The sequence below is a fragment of the Mytilus edulis genome, chromosome 2 (genome assembly GCF_963676685.1).
Source record: "Mytilus edulis chromosome 2, xbMytEdul2.2, whole genome shotgun sequence".
Lineage (NCBI taxonomy): Eukaryota > Metazoa > Mollusca > Bivalvia > Mytilida > Mytilidae > Mytilus > Mytilus edulis.
In genome coordinates this window covers 8,857,185-8,876,754 of record NC_092345.1, presented here as the reverse complement: position 1 = coordinate 8,876,754, position 19,570 = coordinate 8,857,185, and the positions used below count along the sequence as shown (strand labels likewise).

The window sequence follows — 19,570 nt, the reverse complement described above, 5'->3', positions numbered from 1 at the left end:
CCTTTGTAAATCTGTTTGTTTTTCGCAAATCTGCCAGTCATATAAACCTTTGCACACATATCAGTCTTATTAACCCTTGCACATATGTCAGTTCTGTCAACAATAGCACATCTGTCAGTCCAATCAAGCTTTTTACATCAGTCAGACCTATCAAACTTTGCACATCTGCTTGTCCTTCAACATTTCCACATTTACAAGTCTGCCAATTCTATCAACCTTTGCACATATGAACATAAACAGGTACGACTAATATTGTTAATGATTGAAATGTTTCTTGTTTTTTTTCCATATTCATACCACGCAGTGAAGAAGACTGCATTGATAAATAAATATTTATCATTCATATTATATGATTTCGAATTTGTTAAATTACAAGATGAAGATGTTGGATTTCAAATGCATAATAGGACGAGATTAGGCTAATGTAATGTGGATATAAACAGTTCTTTGTAGACCGATTAACAGAACCGTATTTTTAACGTGCTTGTCCACAAGGTAGCTGTTAACATAATGACCACTCTGCCTGTACACAATATTCTAAATAGTCATTGCACTTACTCCTCAATTCCGAGTGCTGAGCGGAGAAGCACAAAATACGAATTTCCAACTCTTTGGTTTGAACCGATAGAATATCGAACCCTCTAAATTCCACACCCTAGCACACTTCAATGAGACCACTGCGTCGCTTTCCAATTGAAGGTATTTAATATACTGTCGATATATTATTAAATAAACAGATCAATTCTATAAGTATCCAACAAACCATGAAAGTCTTTAAACTTTATGTTGTCGTTATTCTATTTCTTTTTATAAGAATATATTGGATATCAATAGTGTCATTAACTTGTTTGTGGTAACGAACAGAATTGGCTTATTCAATGCATCTTTTTCGATAAGGAATAATGTTGAAATTTTGATACAGTTAAAGGGTCATAAGATTCTGAAACATAAGACTTGCCGAAGCTTAATTTAACAGCAAAAATGATTTACAGTAACCTGAATATTTTATTCGACTGTGCTTGTTCACTCAACTGGATAAACGTATTGAAGTTATAGTATTTACCATTATATATACAACTTGTTTTGTGAGAAACTACAGGTAAGTAAGAATGATATTGAATATAGTTGAGTGTTAAGAATGTGAATTAAAATAAATACATATTTATATGTCTGCTTTTGTTCCATTTTGTTGATAAAAAATATAGTTGGAAATTAAATGGTTTGGATTTTGTTTGTTATGTAAAGGGAGAAGACAAGATTAGCAAGACTGTTATCAATGGGACACGGATCTGTTATACAGATGATGTTCTCTCACTAAATAATTTAAAATGAGGTGACTATATTGACCCCATCTGTTCTATCAAACTTGAAATGAAGGATAAAATATATATAATTGAGTCTACCTGCCTCTTATCTTGACTTACATCTTGATAATTACAATGTAGGTAGTGATAATAAAACATTACGACAAAGAGATGATTTCAGCTTTCCAATAGGGAACCCTCAATTTCTATGTAGCAACTGCATATTATGGAGTATTGCTTCACATTCATGATTTCATTGATCGAGGGTTGCTTCTTATAAGAAAGCTAATTAAATCTAAGTGGTACAGTTAAAATCGTCCGTATGAAAATTATTCGTACGTCATCACGAATTGATGAACCGTTATGAAATATCTGTTTCACATATGACGACGGATATAAATGTTCCAATTATCGTTACTACAATACTTTTTCATAAGAGAAATACAATTAAAACAAAGAAAAGCAGAGTATGTTCAGGCCGACCCTACCTAGCTGTCGCCATCATAAAAGTACCTTTTTGTAATGATTGCGTTTGGTACCATTCTTACTTCAGACCTTCACGACAGCTACATTTAAAGCAAACTCATATGACTAAATATATTTTTCCTTTTTCTGTAGGTTTTTTTTTCATAGGCGTAATTTGGTTATGTGTATATAACTGTCTCATTAACATACATATGCCCGACATCTCCTTCACTAATATCTTTAGGCAATCAAAACCCTAGTTATTTTTCATAAACTTTCATTGACTGGAATTTATATGCTACTTGAAAGATATTTCCAAGAGTTACGTTTTGTTTGAAAGAAATTCGAATGTTGAATATAAATAAACTCATAATAGATACATACCAGGATTGAAATTTTTATTTGCGGTAGACGCGCGTATAACACATGTTATGTGGAGCCTTCAATGTAATTCAAATTTGTTCCACTAAAATATCTAGTCAAGTGGGCTAAACTAGTATTTACGGAGGTCCGGGTTTTTTTCACAATACAAAATATTAGAATTAAAATTGATCGTAGACACTCTATAATGTTTACACAGTACGTATATGTGTAAAGGATCAACAGAAAATCTGTGCATACAAAAAATATAACGAATGATCCTCGATTGTTTCATGATTTTGAATCTGAACATTTTATTATTATTTTAATTTTTTTTTTTGATGAGATTAAAAAAATTATATTTTTAACAAATTGTTATAAATTTTTATGCAAAAACAATCATAAAATATAACAAGCTTATAAATAGTTAACGCATAATGCACGTTTCAGCTACAAGATACTCTCCAGTTGCTCCTCGAATCAACACATTGAAAGGCCGAACAAATAAAAGTACTATGATGAAGAGTATTGAGACAAGTCAATCTATTACTATTACCATATCATTTAGTTCATTTAAACACAGAAGTGCTGACAACTGGGCTCACTCGTTAAATATACCAGGTTTATGAGTTTGAAGTCAGGCTGGTGTTTCGTTTACAACACCTGCCTCATCAGTGACAGTTACTTAGTTGTTGTCAGAGAAAGACATTAAAATATATATACAATGATTTTATCCCTTATATTTATCAAAGTTCAAGGATGCATTGATACTATAATATTAAATATCAAACTTTGTGTGAAAGAGAGGCAAAAGATACTTAAGGGATATTCATATTCATAAGTCGAAAATAAACTGACAAGGTCATGGCTAAAAAACGAAAAAACAAAGAGACAAACAATAGTATACAAAACGCAACATAAATAACTAAAGAGTAATCACGAAGCCCGCCAAAATTGGGGGTTATCTCAGATGATCCTGCACCACATGTATCACTCGTAATAAAAAAAGGATTTTTATGTGGCCACGTGACGCTTAAACTGATTTTAGTTCACTGATTTCAGTTCGCAAAAAAGTTGAATACTGAATTCTTTGGTAGCCTCTGCTCATGGCTGAAAATTATGTATAAATGTAAATGTTACCCTGTAACCGGTATAAAAGATAGGAAAAACAAGTCATGGATTAAAGTATCAATTGAGAGACACATACTCTATATGCAAGCGCTGTTGGAATGTTGATATATAGAAATAGAAAGTTCACTGCTGGGAAGCTGAAACCATCTCTTTCGTGATAAAGTTTTGTTCTCAGTCAACATTCGTTGTCTATATCTTTGGTGAAAGACCAGCCATTAGGCAATGAGGATATCATGCATCTGTTGTATCTTTCATTTAAGGTTAATTCGGATAGATGCGTTCAAAATAGTCACCAACTACGAACTTTGAATCATTTGATAAGAGGATTTCGTCTATGTAAAAAATTTCTGTACCCCAATTACAATTAGATTTATCTATAGTTTATTTGAAAACATGATATACACAATTTGATTGCACTATCAACCAAAAATGCAAAATAACAAAAATACCGAACTGCTAGGAAAATTCAATACGGAAAGTCCGTAATCAAAAGACAAAATCAAAAGCTCAAACACATCAAACGAATGGATAACACCTGTCATATTTCTGGCTTGGTACATGCATTTTCTTATGTATAACATAACATGAATTTAATCTGGTTTGATAGCTAGATAAATCTCTCACTTGAATGACTGTCGCATATAATTCCATTATAGTGACAAAGATGAGTGAACAAAACAAACAGACATACTAGGTAAAAATGTCAAAACTTAGGGTACAGCAGTCAATATTTGTGTTATAACGGTAAAGATTATAAAAACAAACAAATATGTAACAAAGAAAGACAAAAAATCATAAAGACAAAGCATTTTAGATTAAATGAAAGACAAGAACACAACAGATTATCCTGGCACACTAACAAAATGACGGGATATATAAGTACAGCGCCACGTCAAATGGATATCATTGAAAATAGACTAAACAGTAAAAGTAGTATTCATCAAGACAAATACAATGGAATTCTGCAACAAAACAAAATATCCGTGTATATTTATCGTTCTACCTAACTTTATTTATTTTCTAAATGAACGATATAAACAGGTAATGATTTATAAATACCTGAATATTATTACGTGATGAGCTTTATGACCAAAGCGACATAACAAGATTAGCTCAGTTTTAATAACCTTTACACATCTGCTAGTTATATCAGCCCTTGTACGTCTACAAGTCTTATCAACCTTTGCACATATGTCAGTCCTATCAATCTTTGCACATCTGTCAGACCTATCTATCTTTGCACATCTCAATGATCTGTCAGTCCTATCAATCTTTGCACAACTGTCAGACATATCTATCTTTGCACATCTGTCAGACCTTTCAATTTTTGCACATCTATCAGTCCTACCAATCTTTGCACATCTGTCAGACCAACAAACCTTTACACATATTTCAGTCCTACTAACCTTTTCACATCGGTCAGTTCTACCAACCTTTTCATATCGGTAAGTCCTATCATCCTTTGCATATCTGTGAGTCCTATAAATCTTTTCACATCTGGCAGTTCTGTCAACCTTTTCATATCGGTCAGACCTATCAATATGTGAACATCTGTCAGTTCTATCAACTTTTTCTCGTCTGTCAATCGTACCAACTTTGTAAATCTGTCTGTTTATCAACTTTCGCACATCTGCCAGTCATATAACCTTTACAAACATATCAATCTTATCAACCTTTGCACATATGTCAGTTCTGTCAACAATAGCACATCTGTCAATCCAATCAAGCGTTGTACATCTGTCAGTCCAATCAATCTTTGTACATCAGTCAGACCTATCAACCTTTGCGCGTCTGCTTGTCCTTTCAACATTTCATCATTTACAAGTCCTATTAACATTTGCATATCTGCCAATTCTCTCAACCTTTGCACATATGAACATAAACAAGTACGACTAATATTGTTAATGATTGAAATCTGTTTTTTTTCATATTCATACCGCACAGTGAGGAAGACTGCATTGATAGATAAATATTTATCATTTATATTATATGATTTCAAATTTGTTAAATTACAAGATGACGATGTTGGATTTCTAGTGGGAAATATCATATGCATAATAGGACGAGATTATGCTAATGTAATGTGGATATACATAGTTCTTTGTAGACCTATTAACAGAACTGAATTTTTAGCGTGCTTGTTCACAAGGTAGCTGTTAACGTAATGACAAACCACTCTGACTGAACACAATATTCTAAATAGTCATTTCACTTACTCCTCAATTCCGAGTGCTCAGCGGAGAAGCCGAAAATACGAATTTCCAACTCTTCCGCGAGACCATTAAGGTGGTTTCCAATTCAAGGTGTATACTTTCAATTATATTATGATATAAATAGATCAATTATAGTACTAAAAAGTATTTAACAAACCATGAAATTGTTTAAACTTTAAGTTGTCGTTACACTGTTATTTATAAGAATATGTTTGATATATATAGTGTCATTTACTTGTTTGTGCGCAAATTTGATGAAATACTTTCGATTAGGAATAATGTTGAAATTTTGATACAGTTAAAGGGTCATAAGATTCTCGAACATAACACTTGCCGAAGTTTGTTTTAACAGCAGGAATGTTTTATCATACACTGAACATTTTATTCGACTGTGTTTGTTCACTCGACTGGATAAACGTCTTGAAGTTATAGTATTTACCATTATATATACAGGTATTAGAAACACGACTGTGTTTTGTGAGAGTGAGAGACGACAGGTGAGTTAGAATGATATTTAATATAGCTGAGTGTAAAGGAGGCACAATACAAAGATTTTATAACTCAAACTCCAAGTTTTAAAATGTTGTAACTTTCTTAATAATGATTGAAAATTTATAAAAATGGTAGTTTTGGATAGCTAACAGATTACTCTTTCAAATTAATGCAATGTTAGTATTATGCAACAATTATGTAACCAATTATAATGTTAACTGTGTCTAAAATATTTTTCACCCCACTTTCAAATGAAATTAGCTTCTACATAGGTATCCCTACAGGGTTTATTTTATTATATGTTGTTCCTATGGCCATTATCTACAGAAGGGTGTCACAGATTTCAGCTAGAATGTATGAAACAAATTTTACACCTAATCAAACATTATCTTCTTTTATTTGGTTAGGATGTTTACATTAATTAGAGATTTATGAGAGAATGGAATACCATAAGGACAATTTGAGACACCCTTTTGAAGCCCATGATGTGTTGATTAAGATTTCGTTAAAATTTTCTGTATAGTTAAAGAGATGATAGAACTAAATTCATTCAAGTTAACTGACCCAGATTTTGCCACTTATTACATAATAATTGATTACATAATGATTGCATAATAAAAATTTTGCAACCATTTAAAAGATTAATCTTTTATCTTTCTATATAAACCTCTTTTATTATTTTCTATGCATTCATAAGAAAGTTACAGTTTTTTAAAGGTAAGTGATTGGAAGTAAACAAATCTTTGTAGTGTGCTACTAAAATGAAATATAGCCTAGTTGATCAGATAGTCTAGCGCGTCGGGAATAGTGCAAGGCGATTTGGTGCCACGATATCTCAGTAACAAAAACATGCGAAAGCAAATTTACAGATCTAACATTGTTGGGCTGATGTTTAGACGAATTATGCTTGCTTCTACTCCATTATGATGATCCGATATAATTGGAAATCAGATAGTTTGGATTTATTTTTGTTACGTAAAGGGAGAAGACAAGATTAGCAAGTCTATTATCTCACCATTGCCCCTCAAATCAAGACATTTAAAAGTTCGAATAAAGTACTATCATAATGGTGAAGAGCATCGAGGACAAGTCAATCTTATAATATAACCATATCAATGCTAATTCATCTAAACAAATTAGGTGCTGCTGACAACTGGGCTCACTCATCAAATATACCAAGGGTTGAAGTCATCAAACTTTGCTCAGTGCTCGGAGCACAAAAATCATGCTCGAAATATGAAATCAAGCATTTTGATTGGTTGATGCTCGAGTCTGAGTACAAAAATCGTTCTCGAAAGTTTTATGACCATAAGGCCAGGCTTTTAATTTTTAAAGCCATACTGGAGTTTCGTTTACATCAGCTGACTCATCATTGACACCTGCATGAAAAACATAAACAAAAACAAACGTGTATACATAGTATATTGCTCCTCTGATTGTGTTGAAGATGAACTCATTTTTTTAAATTTTTTAGTGAAAAATTTAACTCTGATAGAGATGTTCTCTTTGACTTTGTTTGCCATAAAATACCAAACTTTTCTAAAATCAGCAAAATATCTCATATCTGTTAAGCTGTGGAGGCAATCAGGTTTTTAATGCTGTTTGAAAATTAAGTCATGTCAATATGAGTTAGATGTATTTATTTCTTACATAAACATATCATATACTATAAACCAAGGGCTTTTTAAATGTCAAATTGTATTTCAATTGTGTATTTATCTATGTATCTATGTTAATCAATATTTTGTTTCATTATACATGTATTCTCTACATGCCCCTTATGGACCTTTTTTGGTAATAAAATATATCTTATCTTATCTTATATATCTATTAGGTACATCCCCATTGAGAGGACCTAAATACTGTAATTGCGTGTAATCGTTGTTATAGATAGACATTGACACACATGTTAAAGGTTAAAGGTTAAAGGTTCGGTTATAATGACTATATTCAATTTGATATTACATTTTAATATTAATAATAGTAATTGTTTCGACACTTATTAAGTTTCATCTATTATGTAACTAATATGCTATGAGCCCTAACCATTTATTGTTGATGAGTTTGTGCTTATAAAATATTTGTCTTTTGTATGTGTATTTGGTAAAAGTGAAAACGATCGAGTTTCAAGGTGCCCATACATAATTCTGAGCAGTTATAAACCTCGTCATAATTCCTCGTCATACTGAACAAGTGTGCGTAACTTTGTACCGATGAAATACACTCACCAACTTTTTATCTCTATTCAGAATTATGACAACACTTATTACAATGGAAGAGTCGAACTACATAAAGATTGCATTACTATTACTGAGAATATCACCACGAGCCGTCAGAATACAGTTTGACTATGAATTCCATCCTGATTGCCTGAATAAAACATTAAATTCAAATAAATGCAAATTGACCGACCTAAAACATAAAGGACGCATTAACAAAGAACAATGGAATTTACTTTTTCCAAGAACAGGTTGGTCAATAATTATTCTATGTTGTATCTATATTCTATATACAGAAGCCAACACCTTGCTCTTTGTCAATAATTTATCAAAAATACATAAAAGTCTGAAATTGTTTAATATTTCACAGCGGTATAATACTGTTACTTTAATTATTCACGCCTTATTTTATTGATTTTGTATTTACATTGTATCATAGATTAAATTATTCGTTCAGTGTATGTTTACTTGTCTTTTGATTGAGTTAAGCCATTTCAATTGATATTTTAAAGTGTGTCTTTTTATGTTGTGATGCTACACTATTGTTTCAGATTAGGGTGATGATTGGTACCTATTAAAACATTCAAACCCGCTGCAATTGTTTGCAACTGTCCTAAGTTGTTCAGTAGTGTCTTTGTTGATGTGGTTTATAAGTCTTTCTCATTTCTCGTTTTGTGTCTAGACCGTTGGTTTTTCTCGTTTGAATGGTTTTACACTAGTCATTGGGCCGCTTTATAGCTTGCTGTATGGTGAGCCGTGTTGAGAACCGTACATTGACCTATAATAGTTTACTTTCATAACTTCAAGAATTTTGTCTGGGATGGAGCGTTGTCTCAATGGCACCTATACCACATCTTCCTATATCTATACATTATAATTTTATGTTAATGACGACAGTAGTTTACCGATGTTCAAATCTCGTAAATAGATTAAAACTAAGGGTTACAAACAGAAACTTCTGGAATAGCAAAAAAAAAAAAAAGAAAAAAAAAACCTCAAAAAGAGCCAACTCATGTGCGTCGATGGGGCAATTGTCTCCTCCTACACGTCACTCGCCATGTGAATTCACACTCAGTCACAATGTTATAATCGGGAATAGAACACATCGGTAAATTTATAGATCAGAAGACTAAACTGGTACCTTAAATCTGAGATCTCGAAACATATCAATAGTGAGTTAGACAACGACTCATCCTACTGTAGGGTCGATTTCCATCCTGATTTCGCCATAATGGCGTCCAGAAAATTACAACCATGCCTGAATACGTCCCACAGGAAAAATGAAATCTATTTGCAAATTATTTACTTTGTAATTCTTTCAGGAGAAGGATCATCAAAACATTTTGACAGTACGTTAATGATTTGTCTCATAAGGAATCTAACGCCAATTCAAATTAGTGACAAACCTCCGATATCAGCTAATCTTACTGTAGGAGCTGATCTGTCCAGAATTAAATGTTACAGAAATAAGATAGCTCACTCTGAAGATGGTTTTATTAGTAGCATAGATTTTCAAGATTATTGGAATGATATAAAAATGGTGAGTTTAAATATTCATTTAAACATTTAGAGAACACATCCAGACTATTGGATAAATCAAACAAAATATCTTTTTCATTGAAATAATTAAATGATGTTGGAGGTTTAATTAGCTATAAAACCAGATTTATCACACCATTTTCTTCGAACTTATCAAGACAGGCAAACGATGATTGTTTTCCATTAGTTCCGTTGGTTGACAAAGTCTCTCGTTTGATTTTGTCAGATGTTATGGACGTGGATTTGACTTTTTTGAATTTACCTTCGATTTTTTTTTTAGTCATACTTTATATGCCCCCGCAACAAAAAGTTAGGGGAATATTGTTTTACCCCCATCCGCCGGTCGATCATTTCGTCCTTCCGTACGTCCGTCTGTCCGTCCCATTATGGGTATATAGTTATTTCTTATATATAACTCCTCCTACAGTTTGAATCCTAGAAATGTTTCACTTTGCTGTCAGTTTGTACATATAAGGAAGGTATTCATGTGGTCAGGATTTAAATTTTAATATTTGCTCTTTTGGGAGAAAGTTGAACTTTGTATTTTTTTTTGGAGTATTTGCTTGCATAAGAGGAACGTTTCCAGATAACTTCTCCTACAGTTTGAACGCTAGATAGTTTTTACTATACTGGCTGTATGTACATATATTTTAGGTGTGTATGTGTGCATTTGTTCAGGGTTTGATCATTGTTTATATTTGCTCTTTTGGGAGATAGTTGAACTTTGTAATTTTTTGGAGTCTTTACGTGCATGAGAGGAGCGTTTCCAGATAACTTCTCCTACAGTTTAAATGCTAGAAAGTTTTCACTTTGCTAGCTGTTTATATATATATTGAAGGTGTGCATGTGGTCAGGGTTTTGTTTTTATTAATATTTGCTCTTTCATGAGATAGTTGAACTTTGTCATTTTTGGGGTAAAAGAGGTTAAATATTATAGTTATTTTGACATAACATCTGTGTGTGCATCAATTGAGTTTCCTAGACACAATACTATTCCAAAGAAAGACCTACATTGACTTTGTTATACTAAAGTTACTTCAGCGTTGAAAGCGGGGGCATTTATTTGTCTAAAAAATTATTTATAATTATCCTGAACAAACATTTTAGCCACAAAGTAAAGACAGACATCTGTTTCTATCAGATATGACGATTAGTCTTATTAACAGGAACAGACTTTTGTGTATTTGGAAATATGGCGCTTATTTCCAGCATTAGGGAATACAGTTATGTATTTCAGATAGGTTGTGTTTTTTTTCTGGAAATTTGAATAAGTCAAAAACCTCTATTCGCAAAAATCAATTTGGATTGTATTATGGACTGTTTTTAACACCAAGAATTTATGGAGCTGTTTAATAATCCTACAAAGTCTTCTGTTGATTTTAGTTTGATAAAAAAAGACCCTTTATATCATGACGATTATAGCCTTGGTTCGCTGTATTGTAATTTCCACAAATGATATTACTATGCTTATTTTCATCGAGGTTCTTAATTCCAATATTATTATAATTACCATTCTAGGCACTAATCAGACTCGGGGGTGATTATATGGAGACAGAATGTGATACTTTGTATGCGAAACAGTTTGATACTTCACAAAGAGAAGATCATCTCAGTTTTATTAAAACTCAAAACAAGTTAATAAAACTGGAGGAAGAATTGGATAAAGTTACTGAAAGAGTTAAAACGTTAGAAGAGCAACTGAATGATCCGATACCAAAAAATTTGAAAGGTAGGGTTTATGATACAATAAAGCATTTACATGTATTTATATTTTATGTCGTTTAAATTTTCTAAAAGTGAGCTGAATGTACTTTCTGCTCTTCAACTTTGTACTTTATTTGGCCTTTTTAACTTTTTTTTAATTCTGTATGATGAGTGTTTTATAGACGAAACGCGCGTCTGGCGCAAATCAAAAATTTCAATGCTGGCATTTACTAGTATGATGAGTTTATTTGTTACAGTACAAATTGAATTCCAATGTATAATAGTAAAAATTTAATTTGTGATACATATTAATTAAAATCCAGTACAAATCTACAGACCTAGTTAAAGTTGGGGTATCCAGATTTATACTAGGAAGATCCGAAAATTTAATAAATTCGGATTACTTTAAAAAAAATAGTTTGTTTTACTTCAATGAAATGAACTGATAAATGATTTTTATAGTTATTCTTATGTTCCGCTGTGACACCAATGACCCATGTTAGGGAGATATTTAGGCAACTGCAAACATGTTTTACCCAAACACTTTCTGAATATTCATGTCTCAAGTCAGGAGCCTGCAATTCATCGGCTGTTGCTGGTTGCTGTATATTTCACATTTCTTTGTGGTGTTGTACATACATAAGGCCGTAAGTATTTTCATTTAGGATTGTTTTACATTTTGTCATGTCGGGCCTTTTATAGCTTGATATGCGGTGTGGGTTTTATTTATTGTTGAAGACCGTATTGTGACATTCACTTGATTATTTCTATATCATCTCATTTGGTCTCTGGTAGTTTGTTGTCCCATTGGTATTAATGCTGCATCTTCTTATTATGAATATTTACATTTTGTCTATTGCAATATCAAATTGTTCGTAATTTGTCCTATAGTAACCTTTATAGTATCCTACCTGTTTCACAGTTTAACAGATCTTTCAAGGAAATATTATTTTCAAATGTATGTATGTAAATAAATTTGCTCACTTCGGTAAACCAGAATAAAACCGATAGAAATTTAAACCTGGTTAAGTTATCTTTCTGATCATGCACTTTACGGAAATATTTATTCTTAATTAATACACTTACTGATCCATGTGGTTTTTTTTTTAGACATCTTCATAAAATAGTATAAAACGTGTTAATTTTCAGAAATGCCAGTTTTGTTAGTAAATCAGGATATTCCTTTCTTCTCTTGAAAATCAGATCTTGACACATTTTTCTTTTGAAGATGCCTGTACCAATTCAGAAATGTGATTATTGTTTTCATCCGTTGTTTTATAAAGTTCAACGTTTCAGTTTTAATGGACTTTCTCTTTTTGAATTTACCTTTTAGTTCGGTATTTTTCGTGATACTTTTTCATGAATAAGTGTATAATCATTGCCCATATTTAACCCACACATTTAAAATCATTTTTTTTAAGGAATTGTACTTCTAAATATTTTTATACAAAACCGAGAAAAAGAGAACATGCAGAAAATAAATGACATATATAAAAGACTGCATCGTAGGTATCTAAAGGAGTGCTCAGGTTCAATATGCTTATATAACCACCGTATTTTATAAATTACAGATTTGTTTACAAAGGAGATTGAACTTTGGAGAACAGAAATGATGACGTTCTATATTACTACTGGAGCAACAAAAGTCCTAAAACAAGTAGAGAACAACTCATTTGTAGTCGTAACAGGGAATTCTGGGATGGGAAAGTCCGCTATTTCTCATTATATAGCATTAACTTTACAGATAAATAATGGCTATCAAATTATACCTTTGACGGATGCATGCGATATCGTCAAGTACTATAATCCGCCGCATGATCAAATTTTTATAATAGATGATATATTCGGAAGATTTTCTGCAGAACAAAGTATATTATATTCTCTGGAAAGGTTAAAAACTAAAATTGGTTGCATTAGGACTGAAAACAGTACATTTCGCATACTTGCTACTTGCAGGTTACTAATTTCAAATACACCAATTTTTAAGAAGTTTTCACAAATGTTTCAAACAGTGGAATGCAACTTACTTTCTAAAGAATTTGAAGCAACTGTAGCAGAAAAAAGAAAAATTGCAGGTTGCTACATTGATCAGAAAACGATAACTCATATTAGTGACGATATGGTTAGAGGTATAGATATGTTTCCACTACTTTGCGTGATTCATAGAAACAGAAAGCAGGAAACAAAAGTACTACTATTTCAAAATCCGTATGACGAATTTGAAAAAGAGCTAGACGAGATGTATGACAATAATAAATGCTGTATTTTAGGTCTAGCATTGCTTGTTATTCACAATAATAATCTACGAAAAGATTATTTTTACGACAACATTAAATTTATAGAGGCATTTGATGCTATTGTAAATTATTTGAATTTACCTTCTCGCCCCACGCTGCAGTATGTCTTATCGTGTCTACAGACTCTAAAAGAAATTTACATCAGGGAGAAAGCGAATACGATAACAACTTTACATGATAAAATATTTGACATCATAGCTCTGTACTTTGGGAAAAAGATTCCTAAAGTTATTTTGCAACATGCAAACGGCAATTTTATTCGAGACCGAATCCAATTTGCATCCGTAAACAAAGAACATGATGAATTTACTATACTGATCCCGCCAGAATTAGAATGTGTATACTTTGTTCGCATGGGTATGGAAATTGAAAGAAAATCGTTTGTCAATGTGTTTAACACGCAGCAGATGAAACATAGATTGTTTCAAGAAAAAATTATAAAGTTTTTAAACAAAAACGAAAAATACATTCTGGCTATAGTACACAATCAATGGCCTTTATTTCTGTCTACATTGAACGGATACAAGGAAATAGTAAAATTCATAATCAGTAAAAGAAACATGAATAACGCACAACGTAGAACAAGTACTGACAAAAATTCACCGATGGCTGAACATGTTGAAACTATTCATCATCAAAATGGTAATAATGAATGGTTGGTTGATACCCAAATCTTTTTAAGACATCGACACGCACCACTTCTTGTGGCATGCAAAGAAGGACGAGTAGACATTGTTGAACTCCTTTTGACCTGTGATTATGATATAAATATTCGTGGACATGACCTAGATCCTCCATTAGTTGTAGCTTGTAAAGAAGGTCACACAGAAATTATGAGTGTTTTATTAAAAAATAAATGTTGTGCTAATGTCCGAGATGAATTTGGACGCACGGCCTTGCATACTGCTTGCGGGAAAGGTTACATGGACATTGTTCATCTTCTGTTATTGTACAATTGTAATATAAACCAGACCGATAGATACAAAAGAACACCGTTATTCATAGCCTCTGAAAACGATCAACATGATATCGTAAAAGTTTTACTTGATTTTAAATCAGATGTAAACATACCGAATTCAACTGGCAAAAACGCTCTACATGTAGCATGTCAAGGGAGAAATATGACTACTATTAATTATTTGCTCGCTACGAAAAGATGTAATATTAACCAGGTTGACACAAAAAAAGAGACACCCTTATTTTCTGCATGTAAAGAAGGGCATAATGATGTTGTTGAATTATTGATAAGTAATAATGCTGACTTAAACATACGTAATATATTTGGCGAAACTGTACTGCATATTGCTTGTATTCAGAGGAATTATAATACAGTGAAAATCTTACTAAAAAGTAATATTGATATTAATCAAACAGATTCAAAGAAAAGAACTCCATTGTTTATCGCAAGTGTCGTAGATAGAAGATCCAGCGGCATATGCGGTTACAAGGACATAGTGAGAATTTTACTTGACCACTATGCAGATGTATCGATCTGTAATCGGAATAATCAGTATATACCTGATGTTGCTAGGATATATGGCTATGCAGACATTATTGATATTTTTGACAAATATCAATTTGAAAGTAAAAACTCGAAAAATGAAGAATCTAATATCAAAATATTTAATGCTAGCAAAGAAGGCCGTATTGAGGTTATTCACAATTTTCTTGGAAAAGAATATAGCTTAAATATACGTAATAAATATGGTCAAACTCCCCTTCATGTTGCTTGCATACACCGGCGCTATAATATAATTAAATTATTGTTAAATAATAACTGTGATATCAATGCAGTTGACAATAACAATAAAAGTGCACTTTCTCTTGCCAGTGAAATCGGTGATGAAGAGATTGTTCTGCAATTAGATAATAACAACGCAGATGTTAATATCAGCAATTGCACCAGCCAGTCTCCTATCCATATTGCATGTGAGTTTGGATATACAAAAATAGTCAAAACTTTATTAAGGACTTGTTCTATCAATTTAGGTGATAGTAACAATTGCACGCCATTATACCTTTCTTCTAAGTATGGACGTATTGATATTGTCCAGTTGTTAATAAGTAAAAATGCTGATATTAATTACACAGACAACGATAACAGAACCCCATTATTGGTTGCCTGTGAGGCAGCTCATATTGATATAATAAAGTTATTGATTGATAATAAAGTCGATATTAATCTTGGCAACAACAACAATGAGACACCTTTACATATTGCCTGTAAGCAAGGAGACGGAAATATCGCGCAGTTGCTTATTACTCATGGTGCTGACGTGAATTGTTTTGACAATGAAGGACAAACACCTCTCCATCTAGCATCAAATGTTTATATAGTTGAAACCTTAATTAGGAACAATTGCAATACTAATATAACTGATATTGGTAATAAAACTCCGTTGTTTGTTTACTGCAAGCAAGGAAAATTTGATGACATTTGTCTTTTAATCGATAATGATGCCGACATCAACATCTGTGATAATACTGGGCAATCACCACTCCATGCAGCGTGTAATAGTAATGCTGACGCCTACATTATTGTGAAAATGTTAATTAATAAAAACAGTGCTTTGAACACAACCGACAATAGAAATAGAACCCCATTGATGATTGCTTGCGAAAATGGCAAACATGACATAGTTCAGATTTTAATTGACAATAAAGCTGATGTCAATATATCGAACAACGAAAAAGAAAGTCCTTTATTTGTTGCCAGTTCGAATGGCCAAACTAATATTGCAAAGATAATAATTGAAAATAGTGCTAATATTGATGATGTTAACAATAAAGGTCAAACACCTTTATTTATTGCATGTGAAAGGGGAAATTATGACATAGTAAATCTGTTAATAAGTAATAATTCTGATGTTAATTTATGCAGTTATACTAAGGACACCATAATAACTACTGCATGTAAACAGATTCGCCTTGAAAGCTTGAGCGACGACAGTTATTTGCGCATAGTTAAAATCTTACTCGATTGTAATTGCCGTATTAATCAAGTGGACAACGAAAATAAAACGCCGTTGTTTTACGCATCAGGCATAAGAAACGATAAACTTGTTCAGCTGTTGATTGATAATCCGGCAGATCTTCATATTCGAAGTGATGATGGAGAAAGTCCGCTGCATGTCGCCTGTTATTGTGGATTTTCAGAGAATGTTAAAATATTGTTGCAGACTAACTGTGATATTAATATGACGGACAATAGAAATAGAACGCCGCTTCACATGGCTTGTGTTAAAGGACATGATGATATTGTTCAAATTTTGTTGGATATTAATGCTGATTTGAACTTATTTGATGACACGGGTCAGACCGTACTGCATGTGGCATGTAAAAAGGAATATCCGGAAACACTTCAACAAACAATTGTAAATTCTCGGTTCTTCAATATAGTTAAACTGTTACTAGAAAATAAATGTCCAGTTAATAAGCAGGACAAACACAATGATACTCCATTATTGTATGCATGTTCAGTTGAGAATGAGGACGTGGTACAACTATTGATTGACAACGAGGCTGATATAAATGTTGTCAATAATGATGGACAAAGTCCTCTTCATGTAGCTAGTTATTCAGGACGTTTGAACAATGCAAAATTATTAGTGAGGTCTAACTGTGAAATTAACCAAGCTGACAGGGAGAACAAAACTCCATTGTATATAGCATGTGAACAGAGTCAATCTTGGAAACATAACTATCATGATATCGTGCAACTTCTTGTTGATTATAATGCAGATGTGAATATATGTGGATCAGATGATGAAAGTCCGCTTCACGTAGCTGTCTTATCGGGAAGTTTTATAACTGTAAAGATTATGTTAAGAACAAATGTAAATATTGATCACATCAACAACAAAAAGAAAACAGCATTACATGTTGCTTGTGAGAAAGGCCATTATGACATCATTAAACTCTTACTCAATAATAAAGCAGACGTAGATATAAAAGATAAAGGTAATCAGACAGCACTGGATTTGGCCTGTAAATTAGGTCATACAAACATTATGAAACTAATTGAAAGTAGAACAGATTAGTACGAGAAATGGGAAGTGTCAAACATTTGATTTATTATGTAAGAAGGTTTTATTTAAACCATTAGAAATTGTAATGTAACAGTGTATACTTTAATTGATAAACCATTATCAAGAATCACCTTCTCTAATGCGTATGGACAAGGGGTCATAAAAAACATTATAACGTAGATGTGGGTTTTCAGAAGCTCGATATTAAAAAAAAATCATTGAAAAACATATAACGAACAACAATATCAAATTAAAGGTTTATCGAAAGATAGCTACCTTTTGACTGAAAAGTTCTGATCGACTTGAAGAAATATTGAAATTAGACTTCATGTTTGAATATCATAATTGTGTAGAGAAATTGTATTTTTGCTTATCAGCATACCACTTAGTCGCGGAGAAGATATTAAAGTTTCCAAATTGTATTTGATATTGTAGTTAATATACAGTTGTCGTACGGAAATGCAAGTGTATTGACAGTCACAAAAGGAAAGAGTTATGGCTGCTGTTTATTTTTATCTAATTCTTATCAATATAGAAATATTTTGTTGTTTACATTTTCAACAATTAGTCAGAGTCTAGGATAGGAGATTAAATTGAGACCGTCGTATAATACAAAATACTTTTTTTTGGTATCAAATCGAAGGTTTTTTGGTTATTCTCATTTAACTTATTAAAACTAATGCGTTGCATACTAATTTTGCCCAAAAAAAACCACAGATATAAGTTGTTTTCTTTAAATTTGTGTATATTTTGGTTATATAGCCCGGGTTACTGAATAACGGTTTACTGTTACAAGATAAAACGGCAGATACAATTATAAAATCCTCAATAATTCAAGCCTGAAGAAAAGGATTTGATACTATAAACGATGTCAATGTTTCTACACCAGATGTCCATTTCAACAATAGATATTATTTCAGTGATGTCATGGCCAAAATATTCGTAAAACAAAAGCTGATTTAAACGACGAAGAGCCTAGCCAAAAATGAACAAAAAGATTATTCCTTCACTTAAATTTTCTAAAATTTTGTAACAGCAAACAATAATAACACAAAATCCGTATTTTCATGCCTATACCATCGTACCGGAAAGTGACCTTATGATAGCCTCTGGAAATAATATTCGACCAACAGAGACATCAACCCAGTGGTAGTATTACCATTAACGGTACCAATACAAATTATTCTATATATGTACAAAGACCTACTTAAATATATTTGGGAATAAGAACGAGGTATATAAACTGTAAAACGTTGTATGTATCCAAATTAAAAAAAAAATGTTTGTTATCGAAATCCAAAAACAACACATGAACACATAAAAATAAAACTCAAATTTATTTTGATTTCCATTTCAAAATGTTGTGATAAGATAAAAAAAAAAACTTATAAACAATATCAGACAATAGATAGTACAAATTCCGTAATTACGTAATATGAGGAAACTGTAAAAAAAACAAATTGTCAAAATCAATGTATTTATTTATATATTATTACTGTATGACTAATCATATTTGATATATAATAATTTTACTGTATAATCTCCCTGGTTAAACAGTAACTAATTTACAGGGATACCCGACTGAATGCTGTGAGTCGAGTAAGTTGTAAGCAGCAGAAAATTGTGCAATAAAGGATCTATTTTATCAACAAAAAAAAACAAAAACAAAAAGATAAAAAAAAACAACAACACTAAAACATATAATAAAAACCTGCCTCAGCAGATAACAACAGGATAAACAAGTTTATAAAATATTAAACATAGATAATTCACGACTGAACCTAGTAAGTTCGGAATACATAAAACAAAATTGAAAAT

General features: G+C 32.0%; 1 protein-coding gene across 2 annotated transcripts; it reads left to right on the top strand.

Moving 5' to 3' along the window:
* Positions 1-824: 824 nt before the first annotated feature.
* Positions 825-18,490, top strand: LOC139511388 (serine/threonine-protein phosphatase 6 regulatory ankyrin repeat subunit B-like). 2 transcript variants are annotated; one of them, XM_071298084.1, is made up of 5 exons: positions 825-1,099; positions 8,215-8,435; positions 9,507-9,724; positions 11,242-11,452; positions 12,999-18,490. In XM_071298084.1, exons 2-5 carry the CDS (start codon positions 8,219-8,221, stop codon positions 17,762-17,764), a joined length of 5,412 nt encoding a protein of 1,803 aa, XP_071154185.1. In that variant the 5' UTR covers positions 825-1,099; positions 8,215-8,218; the 3' UTR covers positions 17,765-18,490. The 2 variants fall into 2 exon arrangements, with proteins under 2 accessions (XP_071154185.1, XP_071154184.1); XM_071298083.1 differs by lacking the exon at positions 825-1,099 and adding an exon at positions 5,667-5,970.
* The last annotated feature ends 1,080 nt before the right edge of the window (positions 18,491-19,570 follow it).